This window comes from Pholcus phalangioides, unplaced genomic scaffold (assembly GCF_987345545.1).
Source record: "Pholcus phalangioides strain wild (caught in Gottingen) unplaced genomic scaffold, Ppha-v1.0 ptg000011l_1, whole genome shotgun sequence".
NCBI classification, from domain to species: domain Eukaryota; kingdom Metazoa; phylum Arthropoda; class Arachnida; order Araneae; family Pholcidae; genus Pholcus; species Pholcus phalangioides.
In genome coordinates this window covers 45,069,452-45,094,639 of record NW_028301604.1, presented here as the reverse complement: position 1 = coordinate 45,094,639, position 25,188 = coordinate 45,069,452, and the positions used below count along the sequence as shown (strand labels likewise).

General features: G+C 36.9%; 1 protein-coding gene across 4 annotated transcripts in view; it reads left to right on the top strand.

The window, feature by feature from the left end:
* The window catches only part of LOC149080464 (NGFI-A-binding protein 1-like), a 567,589-nt gene that overhangs the window by 522,778 nt on the left and 19,623 nt on the right, over window positions 1–25,188 (top strand). For all 4 annotated transcript variants that reach the window (XM_089239575.1, XM_089239574.1, XM_089239577.1 and 1 more), the window contains one exon: window positions 3,412–3,485. In XM_089239575.1, the coding sequence (XP_089095701.1) occupies window positions 3,412–3,485 (74 nt within the window). The remainder of the gene's footprint in view (window positions 1–3,411; window positions 3,486–25,188) is intronic.

Here is a 25,188-nt window from a genome sequence, read left to right as displayed (position 1 = left end):
AGACTTTACCACGTGAGTCAGCACAGTGTGAACGTACCTGCAGAAGGCTCATTGGTGGAACTTTATATCACACGCATTCACGTGTGGTAACACGCTACATCAGTGTAGTGTATCCGCCTTTAGCCTCTTATTGTTTAAAGCCATATGCTTAAGTTCAAAAACTGTATGAAATTATCTCGTTTTAAACATCCAATTCTTGGACATAAAACCTCTTGAGTGACAAGAAACATTATCAAAAACTGGCTCACGAAACTAGAGCTTCAAAAAACGAAATGAAAAAATATCACTCTCTTTGGGCAATGTTAAAGGAGATATAATTTTCGACACAGTTTTCATTACATACATGTTTAATTAGTAATTTTCACATTCAAAGCATACAGTATTTAATTAATAATTTTCAACACATGATTTTCATTCCTTACATATTTATAATTTTAGGGTTCCTCCCTCACTCACTCCCTCACTAATTCGCCTGCTCGCTCACTCATCCGCCCTTCCGCCCACGGACTCAGTAGCTCACTCACTACCTCATTCACCGTTTCGCCCGCCTGCGGACTCAGTAGCTCACTCTCTCACCATGTCGCTCCAATTTCACTCGTGTCAAACTGTTGTCGGCGAATTTTCTCGGCACGACAAAAATTAATACATCAGAGTTTGAAAAAAAAAGAGTTTGCCTGATTTTACTGTCCGCTATCGATGAGTGAAATACATTTGTCTACAAAGACTAATGTAGCAGACGAAATACAAGTCCTACTCCACGGGACTGGGGGATCATAAAAGTGTCCATTAACGGGAGGTGTCCGTTAGGGAAGGTTCCATTGTAGTTGGCAAGTATGTGTATATGCAGTGTATTTTAAAGATTTTGACCATGTTTTTTGCAAAACGGGCCCCTGTGCCTCAGAAATTTCTCTTCAAAAACAGCGTGAGAAACGCGGGTAGGGGTTTACCGTGGTGACGAATGTTACTTCAATATATACAAGTTAAATAAAGTATAAAATATTCCCCTATCATGTATTTACATTGATTATGTATATAGTCCGAGAATGACACAATTGATTAGTGCTGAAATAAGACTCATGCAGATTTATGATTCAGAAATTTCCTAACATTACGCAAATAACGGTTAAACGGGAATTCCAAGGGCTAATAATATCACCCAGACTGGTTTTCTGGTTTTTTACACAGATTACAATGTACACTTTAGAATTTAACCTCTTCAGAGTCAGATGGTTTTCGTTATTTCGGATTCAGAAGTAGTGAAATGATTCTAATTGATATTCTAGCTAGCGCACAGAGTGAAATCCCACTGTCAACGACTTGGTACTGATTTAAAAGGTGAAAACTCTACTACTACACCATATCCTGTGTTTACTGCGACTTGATACTTGAGAATTGTGTTGTATGTCGAATAATGGAAGCGTTACTTTGTCGTGACGCTGATTTCTCATGAGACATATCAGTCTATCGTGACTAAAGAAGTTTCACTTCCAAAAATTGTTATTCATACTAATATTAAAGACTTCCAGAATAATTACAATATATTATTTGTATTCAATGCCCTAGGTTCGAACCCACTGTATTGAGCACGTTAAAGATTGAAGATGGAGACTCTCTTACCATTAAACCATCTCATATGCTTAGTACGATCTGTTATGAGAGACATTTGTGGGATAGTATACAGCGTGTACCTAAGAAAAGTCATAATTCGGCCTTTATCTTCTCAACTATTCATCGTAGAGGTATGGTCTAATCTAAAAAATGCTCAAAATGTGTTTAAAAATCACTCTGCCAGTCTCAAGAGTTGTGCGGTAAAAGTAGTCTCAAGAGTCAAAATACAGTGTGTTGCAAAATAACAAAATATAAATTTTTATACGTTCCCCCTATCCTCTAACTACTGATCAGAAAGTGGTTATCCTGTCTTTCCTGAGGCAAACAAAAATTCTATATTCCCAAGAGCAAAATTCGCTGAGATATTTGAATTCATAAATCGTTAAAGAAATGGGAAAGAAAAGCATAAACGAGGAAAAGAAACGTTGTCCGTTAGTTTCTGCTATTGTTTCCCAACTTCTTCCCTTTTTAGAATTCAAATGTCTCGATGATTATTGCACTTAAAAAAGTGAATTTTTTGTTAGCCTCAGGAGAGTCAGGACAACAGCTTTCTAATTAGAAATTAGAGGACAAGGGGAACCATATAAAAATTTAGATTTTTTATTTTATGATACACTATTTTCATTCTCGAAACTGATAGAGTGATTTTTGAACAAATTTTGAGCATTTTTTATATTAGAACTAAACCTTCATATATGACAAATAGTTGATGAGATAAAGGCCTAATTAGGACTTACGGGACACGCCGTATAGTGGAAGCGTTATAATTTTTTTTGACGCATATTTTCCATCAGACAAATTCACTCCAACATAGTTAAAGAAGTTTCACTTCAAAAATACACTATGCTATATTGTGACACAACTGATTTCTAGTAGCGGAAATAAGATTTATAAAGACTAATTTTCGGAAATTTCTAAACATCGCAAGAATACTGGTTGAAAGGGAATTTAAAAGGCTTAAGAACTCCAGAATTATTGCCCAACGTCGGTTATAACGTGAAACTGCACTCGTTCAGAGTGGGATGGCTCCCGCAATTTCGGGTTTGAAATATAGTCAAATGATTCGAATACCTTCTCTACCCAGCGCACGGAGGGCGAACCCATTGTCATCGACACAATAATGATGAAAGGTGGAAACTCTACACTACCCAATCAAATGTACTTACTGCGATTTATTAGAGACTTGTGTTGTGTAGATGGAGTGATGGGAGCATTTCATTTTTTGTGATGGTAATTTTTAATGAGTCAGATTACTCTACCGTGGCTGAAGAAGATTCTCTTAAAAAATTGCATTTGTGAACTCAAAATAATTTTTGATAGTACAGAAACTTCTTATTAGAAATATAAGTATATACTTGATGTGCAAATATGTATGACACACCTTCAACATGAATAAAATTTCCAAATCACTGCAATTCTTTATAGCCATTCTAATATATAAAGTCAATTTTTTCTCCAAATCTCCATCTTCTATAACGAATTTCTAGAAAAAGTAAATGGAATGAGGTTTACTATTGGAGAATTTCGACAAGGAATAAAACTGCGCATCATGCAATCATATTGACAAAAATTCATCACTAACGTGAAGAAAGTGCAGGAGATTGAGTCATTTTTTATGAAAGTTAATGTGTATTGGAAAGCTATTGTTTCTGTTTTATCTAAAACAAAAGAAAAATAAACTTTCAGTTTGATTCATGTTGTATCTTGTTTAATGTTTACATGTTTGTATGGCGAACTATTTTTAACGATCAAAATTTCGATGGAAAATTTGTTGTCGTATAACATTTATTACTTTTATTTTAGGTATTTTTTGGAATGTAGGTACGGAATGAGATCGTCTTGTTCGGAGAATGAAAAAGTCGATACCGATGATACAGGTAACGTACATTAGCATTATTCTTTTTAGCTGTGAAAAAAATCAGTTGTCGAAGCCACTCATTTTTGATTTAGGAACAGTGAATTTTCCGCTTTTGACATAGAATACGTGTTATCTTTCGAAACCGCTTACCACGATGAGCTTGTGAGTGTCATGAAAAGTGTTGAATACGAGAAACCTAATTATATGAAACTATAAATAAATGAATGAAATTGCGTTCAATACTATATTAAACAAAACTAGTTATAGGTAGTTATTCTTGTGCTGATGTCATCGGAGCTGATGCAACGATATTGTTATTTCAAGGCACTGAAATCAAGGTGCCACTCCTCCAAAAACTAGTGTAGCGCTGTATTGGGACTGTAGCGCGAGGTGTGAGGCAAGCCGGAGCTAGGGGTGGGGGCAAAGGGGGCATCTGCACTGGGACGACAAATTTAGGGGGTAGTAAACTTTAGCTGGGAACAAAAACACTGTTGAAATAAACGAAAATGAGTATGGTGGGGTGACAAAATCATGTTTGCTCCCCTCAAGAATTCCTAGTTATGGTCCTGGTGTGAGGTGTCGTTAAATTTGTTCCAGTAAGTTCTATAGGTGTCCCCATCATATGTAAAATTGTGGTGCGAAGTACTACGAAAATATTATTTCTTCCATAATGTATAGCGACATGAGAATAACAAATAAGTTTAAAATCATCAAAAACGCATATGCAAAATTGGAGCGGCTCGAGAACATTCCAACATGTCTAAAACCACTAAGTTTAATCGTCATATAGTGCATCGGTAGCGTCTCAAATTTAGGAAGTCCGGGCGTCGTGAGATAACTTCTGCTCTACTGGAGCCCTAGCAGAACATTTGTAGTACCCGACGGTGCGGTGCTTTAATGATATTCAAGTAGAAAATGAAGTTCTGAATCTTTAAAAAATGTTTCCCCTAACAAAGCACCCGGGCAGTATCATATTTATCCCAGGGTCTTTAGGGAATATGCTAATGAACTATTGATGCTAGTGCACATATTTACAGCAGTAAAGTTGTTGAAAATAAATCCCTCTACGAGAGAGAGAGAGAGATTGGAAACTCTCAACGTGTGTGTGTATTCCCTATTTTCAAAAAGAGTTTTAAAATTGATTAAAAGTTGGCCTTGGGCAGAGAAAAGAAAACCGCAAATTCAAATGTATTTTACTAAAAATATGTTGCTACACTAATCATCAGCTGATGATGAAGCATATCCTGTTATTTTCCACCAATCAGTCGCATTTGAATGCTGCAACAATAATGATGCTTCAAAAAGCAAATAGTGTTCAAAATATAAATGTGTTAAAACCATCAACACGCTTGATAATTGGTTGACCCTAAACGTCTCCATCACTAAAAATGAGTGAATAAATGCGTGAGCATTTGCCCATCTGTTATGGGCATCTTTTTCTCAACCACCTCGTTGGGCATTTTGCCTGTTGGGGAGTTGTATTTGTATTTATGAAACTTCTAAATTAGGTCTAACTGACACGAATAACTAGATTCATTCAAGCGTAAATCTAACTAACTACTGAACTAGGTGTCCTGACATCATTTGATTGAAAAAAGAAAGGCATTGAAGAAGGTGATTATGGAAAGTACAAATTAAGTTGAATCTAGTTTGGCAGATGACACTGGCGCTGACCCAAAATTTCTCAAGTATGTCAACACTGGATGTAAGGGACTCCCTTCCGATAGCAGAATCAAGGGAGGAGAGCAATACAGTGAAGTGTAGTGCTTTCGCGCGTCGGTTTTAATAGGGAAGGTGATATCGAAATTGCGGGTGTGTCATGGGATGATAGAGTCCTCAACGATATTCAAGTGGAAAATTTGGAAGTCCTAAATCTTTTTAAAAAAGGTATGTACAAGAGCAAAGCACCAGGAGCAGATGATATTCATCGTAGGGCCCTTAACGAATGTTCTAATGAACTGTTGGGGACAGTTGCACAGATTTACAGAAGTAGGGTTGCTAAGGGTATCATCCCAGGGATTGGAAGCTTCCTAATGTGGTTTGAATATTTAAAAACATCAGCAGAGAAACTGTGTCGAATTATCATCCAATGAATTTGACGAGCTCCCTCTCGAAAATGTTGTAAATTATTATCATAAGGCAGTCGGTGAAAGGGATAGAAAAAAATAACGTATTGTCAGAAAATCAGCATTGGTTCAGGAAGGGGAAATCACGTATAACCAACCTCTTTTACTTCTATGATCACGTGACTAAGTCTTCGATAGAAGGCAAAAACGTCGATGTTGTTTATCTTGATTTTCAGAAGGCGTTCAATCGTGTCCAACATGGTGAACACTTGAAGCATTTACTTAAAATTTGGATTGGAAACAACTTGTTGAATTGAATAAAATCGTGGGAGTGAGAGAGAAATCACAATGGGTTATGATGTGGTATATTATATATATTTATATATATATATGATTGGACAGGTGAGACAAATGGACTTTATTTATTTATTTCTTATTTCTTAGACAAAAACATACAAAACAGAAAGAAAAAAGAAAACTACAAAACAAACACTGTTTGACCCCAAGGGATACAATCCTTCCATGGGTCATAAACAGTAAAACATATGCGACAATTTTCTCGGCAACCTTCAAATTGTACAAAAACAGTAATACTCGATAGTAAAAACACAATAAACAATAATACTCAATACCCAAAACACAATAAACAATAATACTCAATACCCAAATTTGTTTCTTTTTTTAAGAATATTACTTAAATGTTTAAATGTTACACCTGTTACTCAAATTACAGCTATTAGTTAATTATCAAATTAAATTAGACTGTTTAATATCTGTTATTTCAAATACACAATGTATTATAGTTTTTCTAAACATAAGTGAAAGTTGTTGTCTATTGATACCATTGAACTCATTGCATAACCTAGGAGCAAGAAAGCATAAAGATTTTTTGTAAATTGTTTTTCTTGGCAATGGTATATGATATTCTCTGTTCTTATAGTATTTGTTTGTGTAATTGCTGTGTTGGGATACCAGTCACGATTTTTTCCATGAACAGCAGTACTTAAATAAATGAAGTTGACGTACATTAAAATGAATTAGCAATACATTGCCCTGCGAGAAAATATTGCTAATATGCAGAATAGCTCGTCGAAAATAATCATATAAACGACTTATACATTAGATAGAACAGAATTTTTGTATGTTCCTTCCCAGACAGTTAATCCATATAATATTGTGGAAATACCCATGCATAGAACACTTCTCTCGAACTTCTGTACAAAATAATAGATTTTAGTTTAAATATAAACTCATAATTGCTCTAAGTTTATTGAAAATTAAAGTAATGTGATCTTTCCATTTGAAGTTCGACGAGATAAGCAATCCAAAGATATTTATAATTCATTACTCTTTCTATATATATAAGCACAATTACAAATAGTATCAGGATGAAAATCATCACATTCGTAAAATTTAATTTCAGTTGTCTGTGTGTATTTATATTTATTAAATTAAAATGCATACATTTGGTTTTACTTGCGTTAAACTTTAGTCGAAAGCTTTTAATTATTTTATTTATAGTATAAATGTATTTTTATAAAATTTTTATCAGTTATGTCAGCAGTACAAATTAAGACAATATCATCTGCGAATGACGCCAAATGACCAGAAATATCAACATTATGTGTTTCATTTATATAAATTATGAAAAGTATTGGTCCCAAAACCGATCCCTGGGTACACTTGCATTTATTATTTAAAAATCACTTACACTGTTATTTATTCTTACCGACTGTTTTCTATCTGTAATAAGTGATCTAAACCAGTCAAGGGGAAGGACTCTTATTCCAATATTTCTTAGTTTCTCTCATGAAATATCCCAACTAACTGTATCAAATGCCATGGTAATATCAATAAACACAGCTGCTACCTTTTTATGATTATTTATATGATTTGTTACGTAATCCATAAATTTCGTCATACCCATTTCACTGTTCATTTTTTCCTCTAAAACCAAATTGGCAATGCGAGGAATAACTAATAGCTTCAATAAGAATTAAGTTGTTTAATCCATTTTTCTATTAATTCCGACATAGCAGGTAATATGGAAATAGGCCTGAAGTTGTTCAAATCCTCTTTGTTACCCGTTTTGTATATGGGTGTGACAATAGATTTTTTCAGTTCAATGAAAAAAATTCCGGTACTTAAGAAATTGTTAATCAGATGAATTATAGCCGATGGGTGGTGACGATAGACAATCTTTAGCATTCTGGGTGTTAAGCCATCACTTCCCGCAGGTTTTCTGTTATTTAGCGTTTTAATTAAATTGTCAAGCTGTGTGAAATCAATTTATCGAAGAACAAATGAATTAATACATATTAGAATTTTCAATGTGTGTAAAATTTCTCTCTTGATTGTTTACATCATAATTTTTCACCCGATCTATGAAATTGGTATTAAAAGCGTTAACTAGTCGGTGTGGATCATCATAATTGAGGATAGTTCCTCAAACAAGTATTCTTGAGTCCCGTAGCCGGTCAATTTGTCGCACTCAACTCGTCACGCCTCAGTTTGTCGTGGTACAAACTCGTCGCAGCTGCAACTCGTCGCGATACAAGTTTGTCGCAGAGTCAATCATCGCGGTTCAAATTGTCGTGTCAATTTGTCGTGACGTCAATTTATTGCAGAGTCAATTCGCGCGCGTCGAATCGTCGTTCTTCACTGTACATGTTCCACGCGAGCTTGTATGTAGGTTTTTGTCTTATACGTCTCTAATAAGAAACATGGACAAAAATGTACACGCAGCTTACTGAAAATAAATATTTTTTGTCATTGCGGAAAGGTCATCGAAATTAAAATTTCAATTGATATTGATATTTTATTATTGTAATTATACCACACACATTACATTGAAAAATTTAACTGAATAAGAAAATTCAATTATACTTGAAAATTCAGTTATAAAAATTAGAAATGATTTATAATTGATTTTTGCTGTGATAAAATTTCAATTTCATGTGGAAAAATTTCGGTTTGTATGATATTACCCAAATTACAGTGGACCTTCTCTTTAACTTTAAACTTCTATCTGCCCCATGGACTCGAGATTCCTCCCTCCCCCCTCCGAGAGTCACCAACCCTTCCATTACTGTATCTCCATAAGAACCTGAAATATTTAATTAATAATTAAATTAAATTAATATTTAATTTTCATCGTATAAGCCGCACTTCCCGCTTCCTGTCAGGATTTCCGTTTCTCGCAGCGAAGGGTGTTGGTTGAGCACACCAAGATGATAAATTGAGATTCAACAAATTTTGCAAATGTAATTTTCACCGTATAAGCCGCACACTTTCTGTTAGGATTTCTATTTCTCGCAGCGAAGGGAGTTGAAGCAGAATGTACAGTGGTTATAAATGACGATTCGATGAAGCTTTCATAATGCCCACAGGATGAGCACCGACAAAGGTCATATAATCACCAATAAGAAAGACAACTATGGGTCAGCCGCATAGATATAATATAACCATTAGTCTTATGTCTATAGTCAGTCGCATGTCTTTGGCTGGCTTGTTTGAATATTTTCACATAGTTTTCATTAGCGTCCAAGTTTTTGGTACAAGGTTGGTGTGCTTGGTCTACATTTTTCTGTTGGCAAAACATGGAATATTGCAAAACCGAACGTGGAAATGATATGGTGGTTTGCGTGTGTGTTTAAAAGTTTTTCCCCCATAATTCATGTTCCGAAATTAGAAAAACGTTTAATGCAATAGAAAAAATGAATTAGCCTATTATTAATTTTCTTTATTTGAGTTTTTGTTGTATCATAAAATAGAGATACAGATTATACGGATGACAAAAAATAATGTAGTACTTTTCAAATTAAATTGTTTGAATTCAATTTAAATTGCGATAAATTGAAATATTCTCCTACGTATCATTAAAAAAAGAAAAAAAATTATGGTAGTTTTTTTAAAATAGCATCCCTTATTATTCTATTAATCATCATCCGGTTTTTTATTGCGATATTCACGTAGATAAGTGTTTAAATAAAATGTTACTCAAAGGCACTGAAAATAAATAAAGGTTTAGATATTGTGGAGTGTTTATATGTGTACGATATGAATTTTTTTTTAATTAAAATTATCCTGATAAATGTAGGCTATAATCATAGACGGATTTATATCCTTTCCACCTGTTGTGGGCTATTCAAACCTTGCCTCCCTTCTCCCTTTCTAATTCGTGTTCTTGATCACCAATTACTCAGTTTTGGTTACGCCCTTTCGCTTGAACTTGTCCTCTTGAGATAAAGTGGGTGGGATACCCCTCCCCACTCAGGAAATGTACATCTGGATATAATCCTTTATTGCCTGTTAATTGGCTTGTGTAGTAAGAAGAAATTTTTACTAATCGTTAACTGGAGCCGTATGAGTGTCATGTACATGAAGTTACATTGAATGGGCTAATCAAGTCTGATTTCTTTTTTTTGCTTCAGAGTTGTTACTTTAGAGTTGAAAAAAAAAATCGATAGACATTTGCAGTGGTGTCACAGACAGGGATGCTGTGGGTACCCTCGGTACTTTATAGAATGGGTATGAGCACCCGGAGAAATGATTCAGAAATCAAAATTTCCTACTTAAAGATCAAAAACCCACAAGTTCCAAACACTTCCGGCACCTCAAAGGCCAGTCAAAGGTGCCGACATGAAGGAAACATTGAGGAAGGAGAGGGAGCTGAAAATCGTCATTCATTCCGTATATAAAGGACTCAAACCCGTACTCAGGAAGCTAATTGGTGCATTGCATTGTATGTTCATCAGTTATTGGAGTGGGGGGGGGGGGCTCAAATTTCATTAGCCCCCACAGTTTCTGGCACCTATGGTTGGAGTATTTCAATATTATTTCGGTGTGATAATACAAAATAATTTGAAATGTACATTGCATTGGAAAAAAATAATTTGAAAATAAGACTTTTCGCAGCTATTACACATAAAACTTAGATACAATGTCGATAAAAAAATTCCTCAAAGATATATTTTCTGCATGGATATATTTAATAGTGAATTAAGGAAATTGTGCTGTGAGGGGGCCACATTGATCGCAATTTATTATCTTGATGTGCGCCCCCGACGCCCCTCACTGCAAGAATTGAAAATCCCGACAGAAAGCGAGGAGTGCGGCCTATACGATGGAAACTAAATTTTGAAAATTTATTTGATAACAATTTATTATCACTGTTTGCTCCTAACGCCCCTCACTGCGAGAAATGGAAATCCCGACAGAAATGCGGCTTATACGATGAAAATTAAATTTTAAAAATTTATTGAATCGCAATTTATTATCTTGATGTACGTTCCAATGTCCCTCGATGACTTCAATTAATATTTTCCTTCACTTGTTAAAAATTTAAATAGAGATAGGAAAGGGGAACATTTCCAACTTCGCCTAAAGCAACTACCCTATTTATAAGATCACAACAAACATTTGAATTTTAAAGCAATTCAAATTTGTCGCGACGAAAAGACTCAGCTACAACTTCGTACAGCGACGAAATGATTCTGCGACAAATTTGTACCGCAACGAGTTTGTAGCACGACGAATTGACGCTGCGATAAATTGAACGCAACGAATTGACCTAGACCAGTGGTTCTCAACCTTTGAAAGCCCGCGGCCCGGTTGATTTCTTTTATGTGAGTGGAAGGCCCGGTCAAACGCATGCCTAATGGGGGGGGGGGGGTATAAATGGGTAAAAATGAATGTGAGCTATTCACGGCCCGATTTGACTGATGTCAGGGCCCGGTACCGCAAACACCAAACATGGCCCCCGCTCTGTCCCTTGTGGGATATAAGCAGGCTACCTTGCGGCTGGGCCATGCTGGAAAAAAAAAAAACACCGTAAGCCACAGGGCCCAACCCCACCGAGGCCCCCATCGCCTCCGAATCACGGCAATCACATCCCCAAAAATCACACCCCCCCCCCCCCGGAAACCCCCCGCCATGGAGCTCGGGCGGATCGCCCGCAAGAGGCCAACGAAAACATTCCGAGCCATCCGCCTTCATCACTGTGCTGTGTCCCGCAACCATCAGCCAATCTGCAACACCAACTTCTCTCATCTTGTCTTCTGTTGGAAGGGTTTTTTTCATAGGTCCGAATCTGAAAATAGAACATGAAAAACGGGATACACATGTACAAATTCAGGTCCAATGAACTATAAATATGTGAGTGGGAATTATCAATATTGATCAATTGCTGGTATTAATAATATCACAAGGCTGAAGGAGCCGGGGGGACTTTCCATTGCCAGTTAGAGACTTATTTAGATATGGATATTATAGACCTAATGACGAGATCAAGTCCGGAGAAAGTACAAAGTTCACTTGAATATACAAGGTTCAGTTGCGCACTAGTGGATTCACAGGCGGTATACATTCGAATACATGAATATATTGATGAAAAACAATAATTATGGCGTTTCGTATAGCAGTTGAGAAAGTTTATATAATGTGATTATAAGCAGGTGTCCAAGTGCAATGTCAGAATTTTTATAACAGATGGGCTCTGGGAATGATCTAGACAAAAAGCGATGCCACGAAACGTAAGATATATAGCATACATACATGATGATACGATGTAAACATTGTATAGTATAGTATATAACATAAGCGTTGTGAATATACATGAAATAGGATAAAATTTAATTATGCGTATAGGACAACATCTACAAACTACGCATGATTCATAATAAAAATTCAGTCAACAATTGAACCAAAAATAAAAATTCTATCGACAATGCAATCAATTAAAAAAAAAACAAAAAAAAAAAAAAAAAAATTTCAATCGACAATTGCGCTCAGCCCTTCAAAGCAGAGTAGCAAAATTCAAACAGGATATTATTAAACATTGAATTTGAAGTATATGCTTTGAATAAAAGAATATATCATAGGGCCCGGTAGTTGAGAAACGCTGATGAACCCCTTGAGCTCATACTTTTTAACCGATAATCTCGATCTGGGGAATCAACGGGATTGTTAGCAAATTCGCAGGTGACATGTGTGAAGCTGATGGGGGTAGTCGGGAATCCAAGCGATAGGGAGATGCTCTAGGCCAGTGGTTCTCAACCGGGGGCCCTAGGATATTCCAGGGGGGCCACGGATGAAAATCTTGCAAAAGGGGAGCCACGGCTACTGATACGGGGGCCACGAAGAAATTTGTGACATTAAAATTTTTTAGTCACTCTGGCTAAAAAAATTTAATTTCAAACAAAATGCATAGAATATATTTTTCGTAATTTTTCCGCTATTCAAGTAACATTAACATGAGGAAGGAAATAAAAAAAGTGGTTCATGTAATCTCGGTGGTTTTACGACTTGGGGGTGACAGTAGGCCCTGACACAAACTATAGAAGAGGTTTAAGCAAAATGGAATAACTGTAAAGACAGAAAATTGTGTGTGTTCAGACTTTTCATTCAAAGAGGGCTGCCATAAAGAAAACAGGCAAAAATTTGTTGACCATTCATTGACATTCTTTTGAGTGCTGGTAGTAAATGTAATCCAAGAAGTAGATGGGTGAAAAATGAAAGCTTGTAAAAAACCCATCGTTTTCATGCAATTACAGACGGATAGCCATCTAGTTTAGCACAAAGCTATCTTCAGCCAGCACTGAGTGGTCTGATGGGGAATATATTTATAAAAATCGAATAGAGAATGATTGCTCTGGGGTATTTTTTATGAATTTTGAAAGGGGGTGCCAATCCATTGTCTCTGCTGAAAAGAAATAAAGTCGAATTCAGTTATAACGAACTCCAAGAGATCAAATCATATATGGGGAAAAATACCCGCGAAATTTAAAATTTTTTAAAACTACATTGCTGTGATAATGTATTGGGACAGGGACGGCTTAAGCGAGGGTGCAAGGGGTGTGGCGCACCCGGGCGGCAGGTTGTAAGGGCAGTGCCGTCTTAAAAGTATCATGGGCCCCCGGGCCAATTGATTTTTCAGAGGCCCTACCAAACAAATTCTCGAAAATTTCAACCAGATCTCATTTTTGTGAGCCCCTTTTCACTTGAGGCCCCGGCACACGGGGCCCATGCCTTAAGACCGCACTGTGTAAGGGGCGGCAGCGTAGACTTTACTTAAGACAACAAAATTTAACACAGTAAAAATTCACGACATCACGCTTTTGAGTCCTACTATACCTCGAATACGGAAACGTTGAGAAAATAGACAAGGCCTCTGATCGTAATACCAGAAACAAGAATGTAAGCTATCTGTGCGGCTCGAGACAAAATATGTACCCGTGTGGGACATATTTTTTGCACCTCCTACCTATTGCTCCCACCACAGCCTCTACCGCCTGCGTCAGGGAATCTTTCGTAGGGCCCATGCCCGATTTTCCACGGGGGCCCCTTCTACAGTTAATTTATAGAGTGAAAAAAGAAAAATTATAAGGATTTAGTCCCGGGCCTCAAGCTGGAGCCCTGTCAACCCTACCCTTAGAAGGTCATGCCCCTTCTTTTCGGCCCTTCATTTCCGATTTTGCGCCCCTCCAGAGCCGACAGTTTGGTTTTCTTTGGCAAATTGAATTATTGTTAACCCATTCACCCCGGTCTTAGCAAGCGGTGCTCCGTGTGGCCGCAATGGGCCGCGTGGCCAAGTGCCACCCCTGTACTCTATTACAAGGGCCATTTTGGTTCCCTCACCCATGGCCCCCCACAAGAGCACGGGATAATTCTCATAATTTTTTGGCTTTTTCAGGCTATAAATTAACTATAGAAGGGGCCGTGAGAAATCTGACTATGAGAGGGCCTGCAAAAGATCCCAGCCTAGTGGCCCCATACCCTCACTTAGAATTTGATCAACAATAGTCAAATGAAGGCAAAGGAAAATTTGGTTTTTCACTTGTCCGGCCCCTGGAACACCAGAAACACCTTTGAAAAATTTTTCTTAATAAAAATTACCCCGTAAAATATCATCTTCACAGGATAAGTGATGATGGCTCGCAAAAATAAGTGCCCTTTCAAGGATTAAGTTATCTGGCATTTATTAAGAATGGTAAAATAATTCTAGAACAAAAAAAAAAATTCTACTTAGAAAGCGGGACGTATGGTCTCGCACATTTTGCATGGTAAACAATTATGTGCGGCTTTCTTCTGGAAAAAAACCAGGTTTATCTCCAGGTGCCCTTCACCGAATCCCTGTCAGCCTCCTGGCAGGGTCGCCAGTAGGGGCGGCAGATGAGGCTTCGCACCCGGCGGCAGGTAAGCTCGAGCCACCCCTGTATTGGGACTTCCTCCAAGATTGACACCACATCTTTAAAGTTTTTTTAATCGATACTGTAATGCTTCCTTTTAACTGCCCTACTACTGGCCTGAAGCACATCCTAAATAATTTTAATGCAATTTTCCTATCCTGCAAGAACAATGTTGTGGACATTAGAAAAAAAATTCTAAAAAGGCGTATGACTGCATTTAAAGCAATTTAAATCTGTTTATTAGAGACTCACTGCATTTGCTGATTTCTAAAAAATAAATAAATTTTCACGCAGGTCTTCACTTTGAAATGTCCATAACCCGCTTAATGCGTCTCTTTGTATCTGTCAACCTAAAATGTATGGTTTTTAGTGTTGATAATATGCATGCAAAACCAATTCAGCGACGCGTTTTCACAATCTGCAAAAACTGCTTGGATTTGATAGTTGGAAATGTCTAAATGCCAAAGATTTGGAGTTCGAATCAAAATGAAAATGTAAAATAATTGAAATTGTGCTTCGTATAAATGGAATATTTTAATATTGAAAGCTATATATATAGAGATTAATCTCGCGCCCGTAGTCATACGTCTCATAAATGTGAAATTTTGTCATAAAACTGAGAGTGAGGCATGAATCCCCTTGCGCACAAGTGGAATTTCGAGGCATTTACGCACAACCGAGCCCGTCTTGTCCATTTTTCTTTTTCTCCCCACCCTTTCTTCCTTTTGTTTCCTTCCTAAATTTATAAAAGTAAAAAGGACAATCATTATAAAAAGGACTGTTTTCAGATCAAATTGCCGAAGTTTAATTACTTTACTGCAAAGATTTTTTACTGTCAGATTTTTTTGGGGGGGAAATACAGTCAAACCCAAAGCGTATTAAAGACCCTTTATTAATACGCTTTGGTCAAACCCCATTAGACTGGAACTCCAAGAGACCCGAGAAATCACTTCGTAATAACGAAATTTCGTTACAAAGGAATTCCAGAATTTTATATTGTTCCTATGTAAACCTATCCGAGGGATTAGAAAAGTTTTCGTTAAAACGATATTTTTCCCGTTGTAATGACATTTTTCACAATGAGAGTTGACTGTATTTCATCTCAAGCTATTTTTTAACGTGTATTTGGAGGCTGCATGGGTAACGGCGTATGGCACATTACTGGTGAGCCTGTAAATAATTAATCTTAAAGACATACCCAACTAGAAAAAGTATCCAAATCACGTGTCCAACTCAGATATGTCATTCATGTTGTAAGGGGTTGTATAGCTATAAAATAAAATAAAAAACTCTTTATACCGTCCACGTGTGCCAAAGAACCCAATTAAGAAGTTGTTGCTCTGTCTTTCCCGATGCCAACTAAAATAATTTCAATGCAATATTGATTCACCGAGATATGCGAATTCAAAAACTTGAAGAAATTTGGGAAAAAACAGCATTCAATACGGGTAAAATGGTTTCCCCTCATTTAATGCTGTTTCTTTCCAACTTTCTTGGAATATCTCAGTGAAAATTTGAACTTAGACACGCTGAATTTTTTTGTCGGAGACCAGAAAACAACTTTCCAATTGGGTTTTGGGGCACAGGGTGTCCGCATAAAATTTTTATTTTAATAACTCTGTAACCCCTGGCAACATGAATAAAATATCTGAGTACTACACATTATTCGGGTACTTTTTCCAACTGGAAGTATGCCTCTAGGACCAATGGTTCGCCAGTAAAATGTCATATGCCCCGTTACCTACGCACCCTGTATATTAAATATAGTACGGACTGTTATGTGAAATATTGCCCTGTGTTTAAGCCAACACGCACGTTGCTTCGTTCGCCTGCGAGAGAGCGGTCACATTATGAACCAAAAAGCCACTTGAAGGCAGCTTGTCATCCAATGAAATATCAGATTTTCACCGTATCGAAATTGAAGTCAACAAACTGATAATTTTCGTATTTGAAAATCTGATTATTTATATTTTTCGATGGGCTTGAAATCCTGATAATGAATCATTATTATGTTCACACGAACAGTTTTGTCACTACGTACATGATTTCTCTGGAATGAATGGTTCAAACAAATATTTAAAAAAATTTTCACACGCATTTTAGTTTTTTTTTTTTTTAATTCATAGTAGGGCTACAACATGAACCTATATCCTTGATACATGTATCATTGTTGAAAACGATGTGAAAGGTTGAACTTTTCAGTTGTGATTCTTTTGCGTGGCTACTCCCTCATTACTACTTTTATCCGCATGAAGAGAATAAAATTAATAAAACTGCTTGCGCTACCACTTTTTGCAATTTTTATCATTATAAGAACGCATATTTTGGAAGCTACAACTGACATTTCTCAATGAAACCATAATCTTTTACACAAAAAAAAACGAATTTGGAAATAATAAAAATTTCATCCAATACAGTAACTTGATGACATTGTGCCGTCTTCAAGCGCAGAGTTTACATTCATTAAAAATATTTTTTTTTAATTGGACTGACACAACACATAAAACATACAAATCGAACTGAGAAAAACACAAAACAATAAACTTCACAAAAAGTAACATTACCGATAGAGACCCTTTGTGACCCCAAGGGATTTATTCTATTTTTACTGTATTCTATTATGTTTATTTTGCTTTTTCGTTATTTTCATAAATTAAAATTAATTAAATTAAATTCAAAAATATTTATACTTCAGACAATTTTTGAATAACTATCGTCTAATGGGAAAACGGGGGGGGGGGGGTAGAAAATTATTCATGTTCGCAAGGGTGCCACAGGAATGAGAAATGGTTGAAAGGGGGCCATGGACAAAAAAAGGTTGAGAACCACTGCTCTAGGCGAACTAGAATATGATTGCAGCATGGACAAATTTCAATGATGATAAGTTCATGGTTACTTATTTTGGTTCAAACAACCCCCGTTTTACTTACGAGTTGAATGATATTAATATCCCGTATGCAACTTGGATCACCGACTTGTAAATTCTCATTGACGAGTGGCATAGGTTTTCTGAACATTGCCCAGCGGTGAACAAAAAAACAAATAGAATGCTCGGTATCATTTCTAAAAAGGTCTTTTTCGTATTGTCCTAAAGTCATACTTCTTTTTTTGCAGGAATTATTTCGTCCTGGACTAAAGTACTTCGTAATGTTTAGAGTAGACCATACCGACAGGGGTTCTATACCTATTTATATATTTATTTTTTTATTTATACAATATTGTTTGGCCGAGGCCTACACAAGAGGATGCGGAATTATATATGGCAAAAATGTCGATTGATGGTACGAGAAAATTCAGAGATCGTAAGGCAATCTACAATATTTGATGGTAGGTTGTTCCAGTCGATAATAGTTCTTGGGAAAAAGCTAAATTTGTGACAATCTGAAGAGGCAAAGATGGGCTGTAATTTTTTGGAATGATTGAGTCTAACAGAGAAATGTGAAGGTTGGATTAGAATATTGGATGTGTCAATATTAAAAACCCCATGGAGGAGAGTTTGTAAAGAAAAGTTAAACGAGAGATAAGTCGAAGAGAGGAGAGCGGTTGGATATTGAGTTGTCGCTTGAGTTCCGTTATAGAGACATGTGAAGACCAACAGTTGAAAATGAAACGAGTGGACTTATTTTGGATAGATTCTAATTTGTCCATGTTGGTTTGGGTGTGGGGGTCCCAGGCTTCACAGGCATAGGAGAGGGCAGGGAGAATATATGTTTGGTAGCACAAGTGACGAACATGACGAGTGGAGTATTTTAGGTTAAGGCGAAGGAAAAACAGTTTTTGGAGACATTTATTAAAGATATAATCAACGTGAAGGTTCCAGCGGAGAACGGAAGAGATTATAATGCCCAGGTATTTATATTGGGAAACCTCAGAGATCAAAGAGTCGTTTATAGAATAGGGGAATTTGTGAGGGATTCTTTTACGGGTCACTTTCATAAAAACAGTTTTTGAGAAATTGAGGGGTAATTCCCAGGTTGAGCACCATTTGGAAATAATATTAAGGTTGTGTTGGAGAGATTCTTGGTCAGAAAGATTGGAGACTGTTTTATAGATGACACAGTCATCAGCGAAGAGTCCAATGCGGCAGTTTATGGAGTCGGGTAGATCATTTATGTAAATTAAAAATAATAAAAGCGAGAGGACAGAGCCCTGGGGTGTGCCAGATTTGCCATGAAGAAAAGGAGAGTTCTGGCTCTTGTACGAGACAAACTGGCTACGGTTAATAAGGGAGGCCTCCACCCATTTCAGCAGTTGAACATTTAGTCCAAGGTATGAAAGTTTTAGTAGAAGTTTATTATGGGGCACCCTGTCAAATGCTTTGGAAAAATCTAGGAAAATTATGTCGGATTGGAGGTTTTTATCAATGGAGTCTGTTAAGTCATGTATGAAAAGTGTTAATTGGGTAGATACTGATAACGATGATCGAAAACCATGTTGGTTAGGGAAGAAAAAGTTAATCGAATCGAGGTGGGTACGGATATTCTTGGCAATTATGTGTTCAAAGAGCTTGCAGCAAGTGGAGGTGATTGCAATAGGTCTAAAGTTGAGAGGGTGGGAGAGTGAGCCAGATTTATGGATAGGAATTATTTTATTAATTTTCCAGTCATTGGGTAGGTTAGAAGTATTCAGTGAGACGTTGAATATAATGAGGAGATAGTTGCAAATTTCATTGGCGCAGAATTTTAGGATATGGTTGGGGATCCCATCTGGGCCAGTAGAGTGGGGTTTTAAGTTTTTTAGGAGATTCAGGAGACCGGCTTTAGAAAAGGAAATGGGACAGGAGTTATGAAGTGAATCGAAAAAGACGTATTGGCGGGGGGGGGGGGTGAAGGATCAGAGGAAAAAACAGAAGAGAAGGCCCGGTTAAATTCGGAGGCAAGATCGAGGGGAGAGGTTAGATCCGAGTTGGACGTTTTGAGCAAGGAGGTACCTGCTGATTTGGGGCGAAGAAAATTCCAAAATTTTGAGGGATTAGTTTTGAGATAGGAAGGCAATGAGTGGGATAAGTAGTTTGATTTGTGGCGAGAAATAAGGTCTTTGAGGTTACGGGTGGAGATCGAGATTTTGTTTCTGAGAGTAGAGGAGTCGTTAAATTTGAGTTTAGAGACGTCACGTCGAATTTTTCTTTTGAGATGGATAATGTCACGGTTGATCCAAGGGTTAAAGAAGCTTTTAGATGAAGAGCATTTGGTAGGAACAGTGGCTTTACATTTATCGATAACAACTTTGAATGTACTCCAGAGACGTTGAACATCGTTGGAAGAGGAGATGAAGTCAGGAAAGTGGGTACGAAGGATATTTTGCATGAGGGGGTAGTTGGCCTTGTTGAAGTTAAGTTTTCTGGCGCGAAAAAAGGGAGGGATGGTATGATGAAGGAAGAAATCTAAAAAAATGGATTTTGTGATCGGAACAGCCATCAAAAACTGAAAAATTGGAAACCGGAATTTTGTTGGAAACTGCAATTAGGTCTAATGTGGAGATTGAGTGATTAGATATTCTTGTGGGTTCCAAGATGGTTTGGACGAGGTTAAATTTTAGGAAAATGTCGAGAACTCTATTGTTAATACCATGGTTTCCCGAGAGGGACTGCATTTTATGCCAATCAATACCGGGTAGATTCCAGTCACCGGCTAAAATTAAAAGATGAGAATTATGAAATCGGTCCAGTATTGTTTCAAGTTCAATGAAGTAGTGAGGGTCCGAGGCAGGGGGTATGTAAAGGGAGAAAATTGCGATGGGAGTGCAGTTGTGATGGTGCCATTCGGCAGCGAGAATTTCAATATTTGATTCAAGAGGGATTTCAATTAGGGGTATAGAACTGTGCAAAACAAGGGCAACGCCTCCTCCACGTGTGTTTCTATCTTTACGAAAGGCAGAGAAATTCGGTGGTAGAAATTCTGTGTTGCCGATATTACTGTGCAACCAAGTCTCTGTAACCGCAAGAAAGTTGGGATTATGAGCTAGTAGGATGGATTCGAAGGAAGATATTTTGTTAATTATGCTTCTTGTATTAACTGTTCCGATTCTGAAGAGATTATTTCGGAGAGGAGAATGGGAGATTAAGGAGGAGTGAGGTTTTGAGGAGTGGGAGCTAAAGGGAGAGGAGGTGAAGGTAGGGAAAGGTCAGAAGGAGGAGTAATGCTGGGAGGGGTTTGGGAAAGCGGGATAATATCATTAAGGCTGGTATCCCAGATGTATTTGATGTTATTGATAAGAGCAAAGTTATGAAAAAGTTTAACTTTCAGACCGGACTCACGGTATTTTTGGGAGGCCCCCCCAGATTTGTCCACGAGCCTGCGTGTCTCAGGTGAAAAGTCCTCTGAAATTGAGATGCTAGTGTTTTTTAATTTAAATGAATTTTTAAGGATTTCAGTTTTGGTTTTGAATTTATTAAATTTAATAATTGAAAGTCTGGGGCCTGGGATTCTTTTAGAGCCAATTCTGTGATAACGGTCGATGTCGGAGGAGGAAATTTCAAGTTCTAGGAGGTCTGAACAGCACTTAAGTATTTTAGATTCGAGGGTCGCGGTGGATTCAATGTCTGAGGTCTCCTCCGGTATGCCGCGAAAAATTAGGTTTGACCGACGTGAGCGGTCTTCTAGGTCGATAACCTTTGAGGCGAGAGAAGAACGAAGTTTGGAGAGGTCGGAGACTTGTTGTTGGAGATCCTCAATAGGTAAAAATTTGTCCTCTACCACACTCAGACGTTCAGATAATCCATTGAGTTGGACACTAAAGGAATCTTGCTTTTGGGATAGGAGCTTGGTTATAGACTTGGTTGAGGGGGAGCAGAAAAGAGCTACGCGGCTCTTGTTGGCACACAAGGCTTGAGCTATGGAGAGAGACTTCATTTCCTGAACATATTTACATTAGCGGAACGCAGGTGGTGTCGGGAACGGTGATGTCCCGTTTCGTCTTTTCCCGATTCATCGTTAGGTCAAAATATAGTCCCGTTTCGTCTTTTCCCGATTCATCGTTAGGTCAAAATATAGTCCCGTTTCATCGATCTCTTCTTTCCCCTCCCACATCCCTGGATTACTCTCAATCAAGATAAAACACCACGTGGTTTCACACTGAGAACAAAGGCCAGTGATTAAAAGGCCAGCATAATGTCTGAAACAATTCATATTTGACCATATTACACAGGAATGCCCTGTATTTTTAGTGATATTCCTGTGTTTTTGGTCGTTCTCACTTTTTTGTACAATTTTCTATTTTTTTTCAACGAAGCATATTTGAAGCGGCATTCTCTACTGAAATTATGAATGAAGGTAATTTTCATCACTTGTAAATTATATTACGATAATTACGTATAAATATAAATAGTCATCTAAACATATTTGTTGTGTTCTAATTTTTTACCCCGTGGACTACATTGCGATTTCCAGTAAATTCTTCATTACCCTTTAATTAGTAATTTATGAGCAATAACTGGTAATATTTGTAGCAGCTCCTTACTCCTCCGTCTTCCGGGAATTTTAGCAATAAATCAGGGAATTCGTCGTAAATTGCAGTGTTGTTATTACAATTATGTAGGTATTACGGATCGCAATTTCGCACATTTTTCTCGTTGAGATGTGTTTACCCTTAGCACGAAAAACTCTAATTTCCATCTTAAATCATAATTTAAATATACATCGCAAATACATAAGTCAAAAACACATTGTACTAAATGAATTAAAAAATAAACTTTTTTTTAAATCAAAAGTTATTTAACCCTGTCATTCAACCTTTGAAAAACGTAATGAAAACCTTTTTTTTTTTTTTTACAAAAACGGAAGTAAAATGGTGCTATTAGCATAATTTTCATTGAAATAAGGCATCAACATCCGGGAATGACAAATCGAAAAATAAAGTTTAGGCGCCAGATAAATTCCTCTCCACACAGGGGTAATATATAAAAAAAAGGAAAATTATACAGTTTGCCTTAATTTCAAACCTATATGTGTTTTTGACTTATGTATTTTCCATGTATATTCGAATTGTGATTTAAAATGGGAAATTAGACATTTTTGTGCTAAAGGTAAACACATTTCAACGAGAAAAATGTGGGAAATTGCGATCCGTAATACCAGACATAACTGTAATAATAAAACTGCAATTTACGACGAATTACCTAATTATTACTAAAATTACAGAAGGACAGAGATGTAAAGAGCTGCTACAAATCGCAATTAAAAAAAAAAAAAAAAATTTAATAGATATATGTCAATAGAATATATTTCACTATGTGACTTGTGTGTGGGTGTATATTTTATTATAAACCCATCATATTTCATTCCGAAAATACAGGGAATTTGGAGCTTAAATATTGTAGAATACGGAATATTGGCAATTTTCACCAAAAACTTGGTTGAAAGACAGCGAAATCACCAGTTATTCCTCATAAATTATTAATTAAAGGGCAATGAAGAATTTACTGGAAATCGCAATGTAGTCCACGGGGTAAAAAACTTAGAACACAACAAATATGTTTAGATGAATATTTATATTTATACGTAATTATCGTAATATAATTTACAAGTGATGAAAATTATCTTCATTCATAATTTCAGTAGAGAATGCCGCTTCAAATATGCTTCGTAGAAAAAAAAATAGAAAATTGTACAAAAAAGTGAGAACGACCAAAAACACAGGAATATCACTAAAAATACGGGACATTCCTGTGTAATATGGTCAAATATGAATTGTTTCAGACATTATGCTGGAATTTTAATCACTGGCCTTTGTTCTCAGTGTGAAACCACGGGGTGTTTTATCTTGATTGACAGTAATCCAGGGAAGTGGGAGGGGAAAGAAGAGATCGATGAAACGGGACTATATTTTGACCTAAGGATGAATCGGGAAAAGACGAAACGGGACTATATTTTGACCTAACGATGAATCGGGAAAAGACGAAACGGGACATCACCGTTCCCGACACCACCTGCGTTCCGCTAATGTAAATATATTCAGGAAATCAAGTCTCTCTCCATAGCTCAATCCTTGTGTGCCAACAAGAGCCGCGTAGCTCTTTTCTGCTCCCCCTCAACCAAGACTATATATGAATAGATATAGAACCCCTGGCTGTATGGTCTAAACCATACTCTCCCAAACTTTTTGTTCCCCATCGCCCCCTTCATCAGAATTTCTTTCCTCTCATCGCCCCCCCAACTCAAGTAAACCCATTGGATCCTATGTTAAATCAGTAGGTTCTATCACCCCCTTGGATCATTCTATCGCCCACCAGGGGGCGATATTGCCCACTTTGGGAAACACTGGTCTAAACATTACGAAGTACTTTAGTCCAGGACGAAATAATTCCTGCAAAAAAGGAAGTATGACTTTAGGACAACACGAAAAAGACCTTTTTAGAAATGATTTTTTAGGATGAAACGGGAAAGGACGAAACTAGCCGTCGGGGATATGCATATACATCCCACGCCCCGCCCCCGGCCGTCCCTCACCGTTATCGTGGCATCTCTTCACTTGCATCGACCTCGATCGACACCACTCCTCTCTTTGTCTGCCAGTGGTCTCTGGCAGTAGTTTTCTCCCTCATTAGTGCAAGAGTATGTGTCATTTAGTAAAAAACTTTGTAAATTTGTTACAACCATGCGATATTGGTTCTTTATGGCAAGTGGAATTTGAAAATATTTAATGTAAATTTACATTTTCCAGATCACGAGGTTAAATGAAAGGTCAAATTGGTTAATTGTTATGGATTTTGACTTTTAGGCATAGGTAATATAGTAAAAATTTCTGTGAATTAGTTACACCACGATTATATTGGCTCTTTAGGGCAAGAGGAAGTTTAAAATGTTTGGTGTAAATTTTCAGTTTCATTTTCCAGGTCGCGAGTTAAAATTAAATAAAACAATCGGCTAATTTTTAAAGTTTCTGCCAAAGTTTATTTCTTCAACCAATATTTTTAAATTTTTGATAACACAAGATATAATATTTTCCTGGAAGATGATATCTTGGAAGATGATCCTGGAAGGTATAATATTTTCCTGCATATGAAAAGAGCTGTGAATGTGCTCATGCTGTTACACTGGAAGTTCAAGAAGTAGGGAAACAAGTTCAATGTTCGTTTCCAGTTCAAGATCCCCAAATTATCCAATTATCTCATAAAAATGTAATTAGTAGACTTGAGGATTGTGAATTCAGTAAGCATTTGAACGTCTTTTGCAGAATCAGATCTGAAAAGTCTCCAACTTTAAAATTCATCCAATATTATATGAAAATTAATTTACATCTTCTGATGTTTATAATGGGAATTCGGCTTGGATTGTGGCGTTTGTGCATTTGGCTCCCCTTGAAGAACTTTGTCTATTTCTCTTCACTTAAAATAGAATAAAATATGTCCAGCTTTTTTTGTCCCTGAGCTCGTCCCTTGCTAAAATACGTTCTTTGGAAACAACAGAACCAGAAGTATAAAAGAAATTGAACATGGAAATTTATGCGTTAAAAAAAAGCGACATTCCAT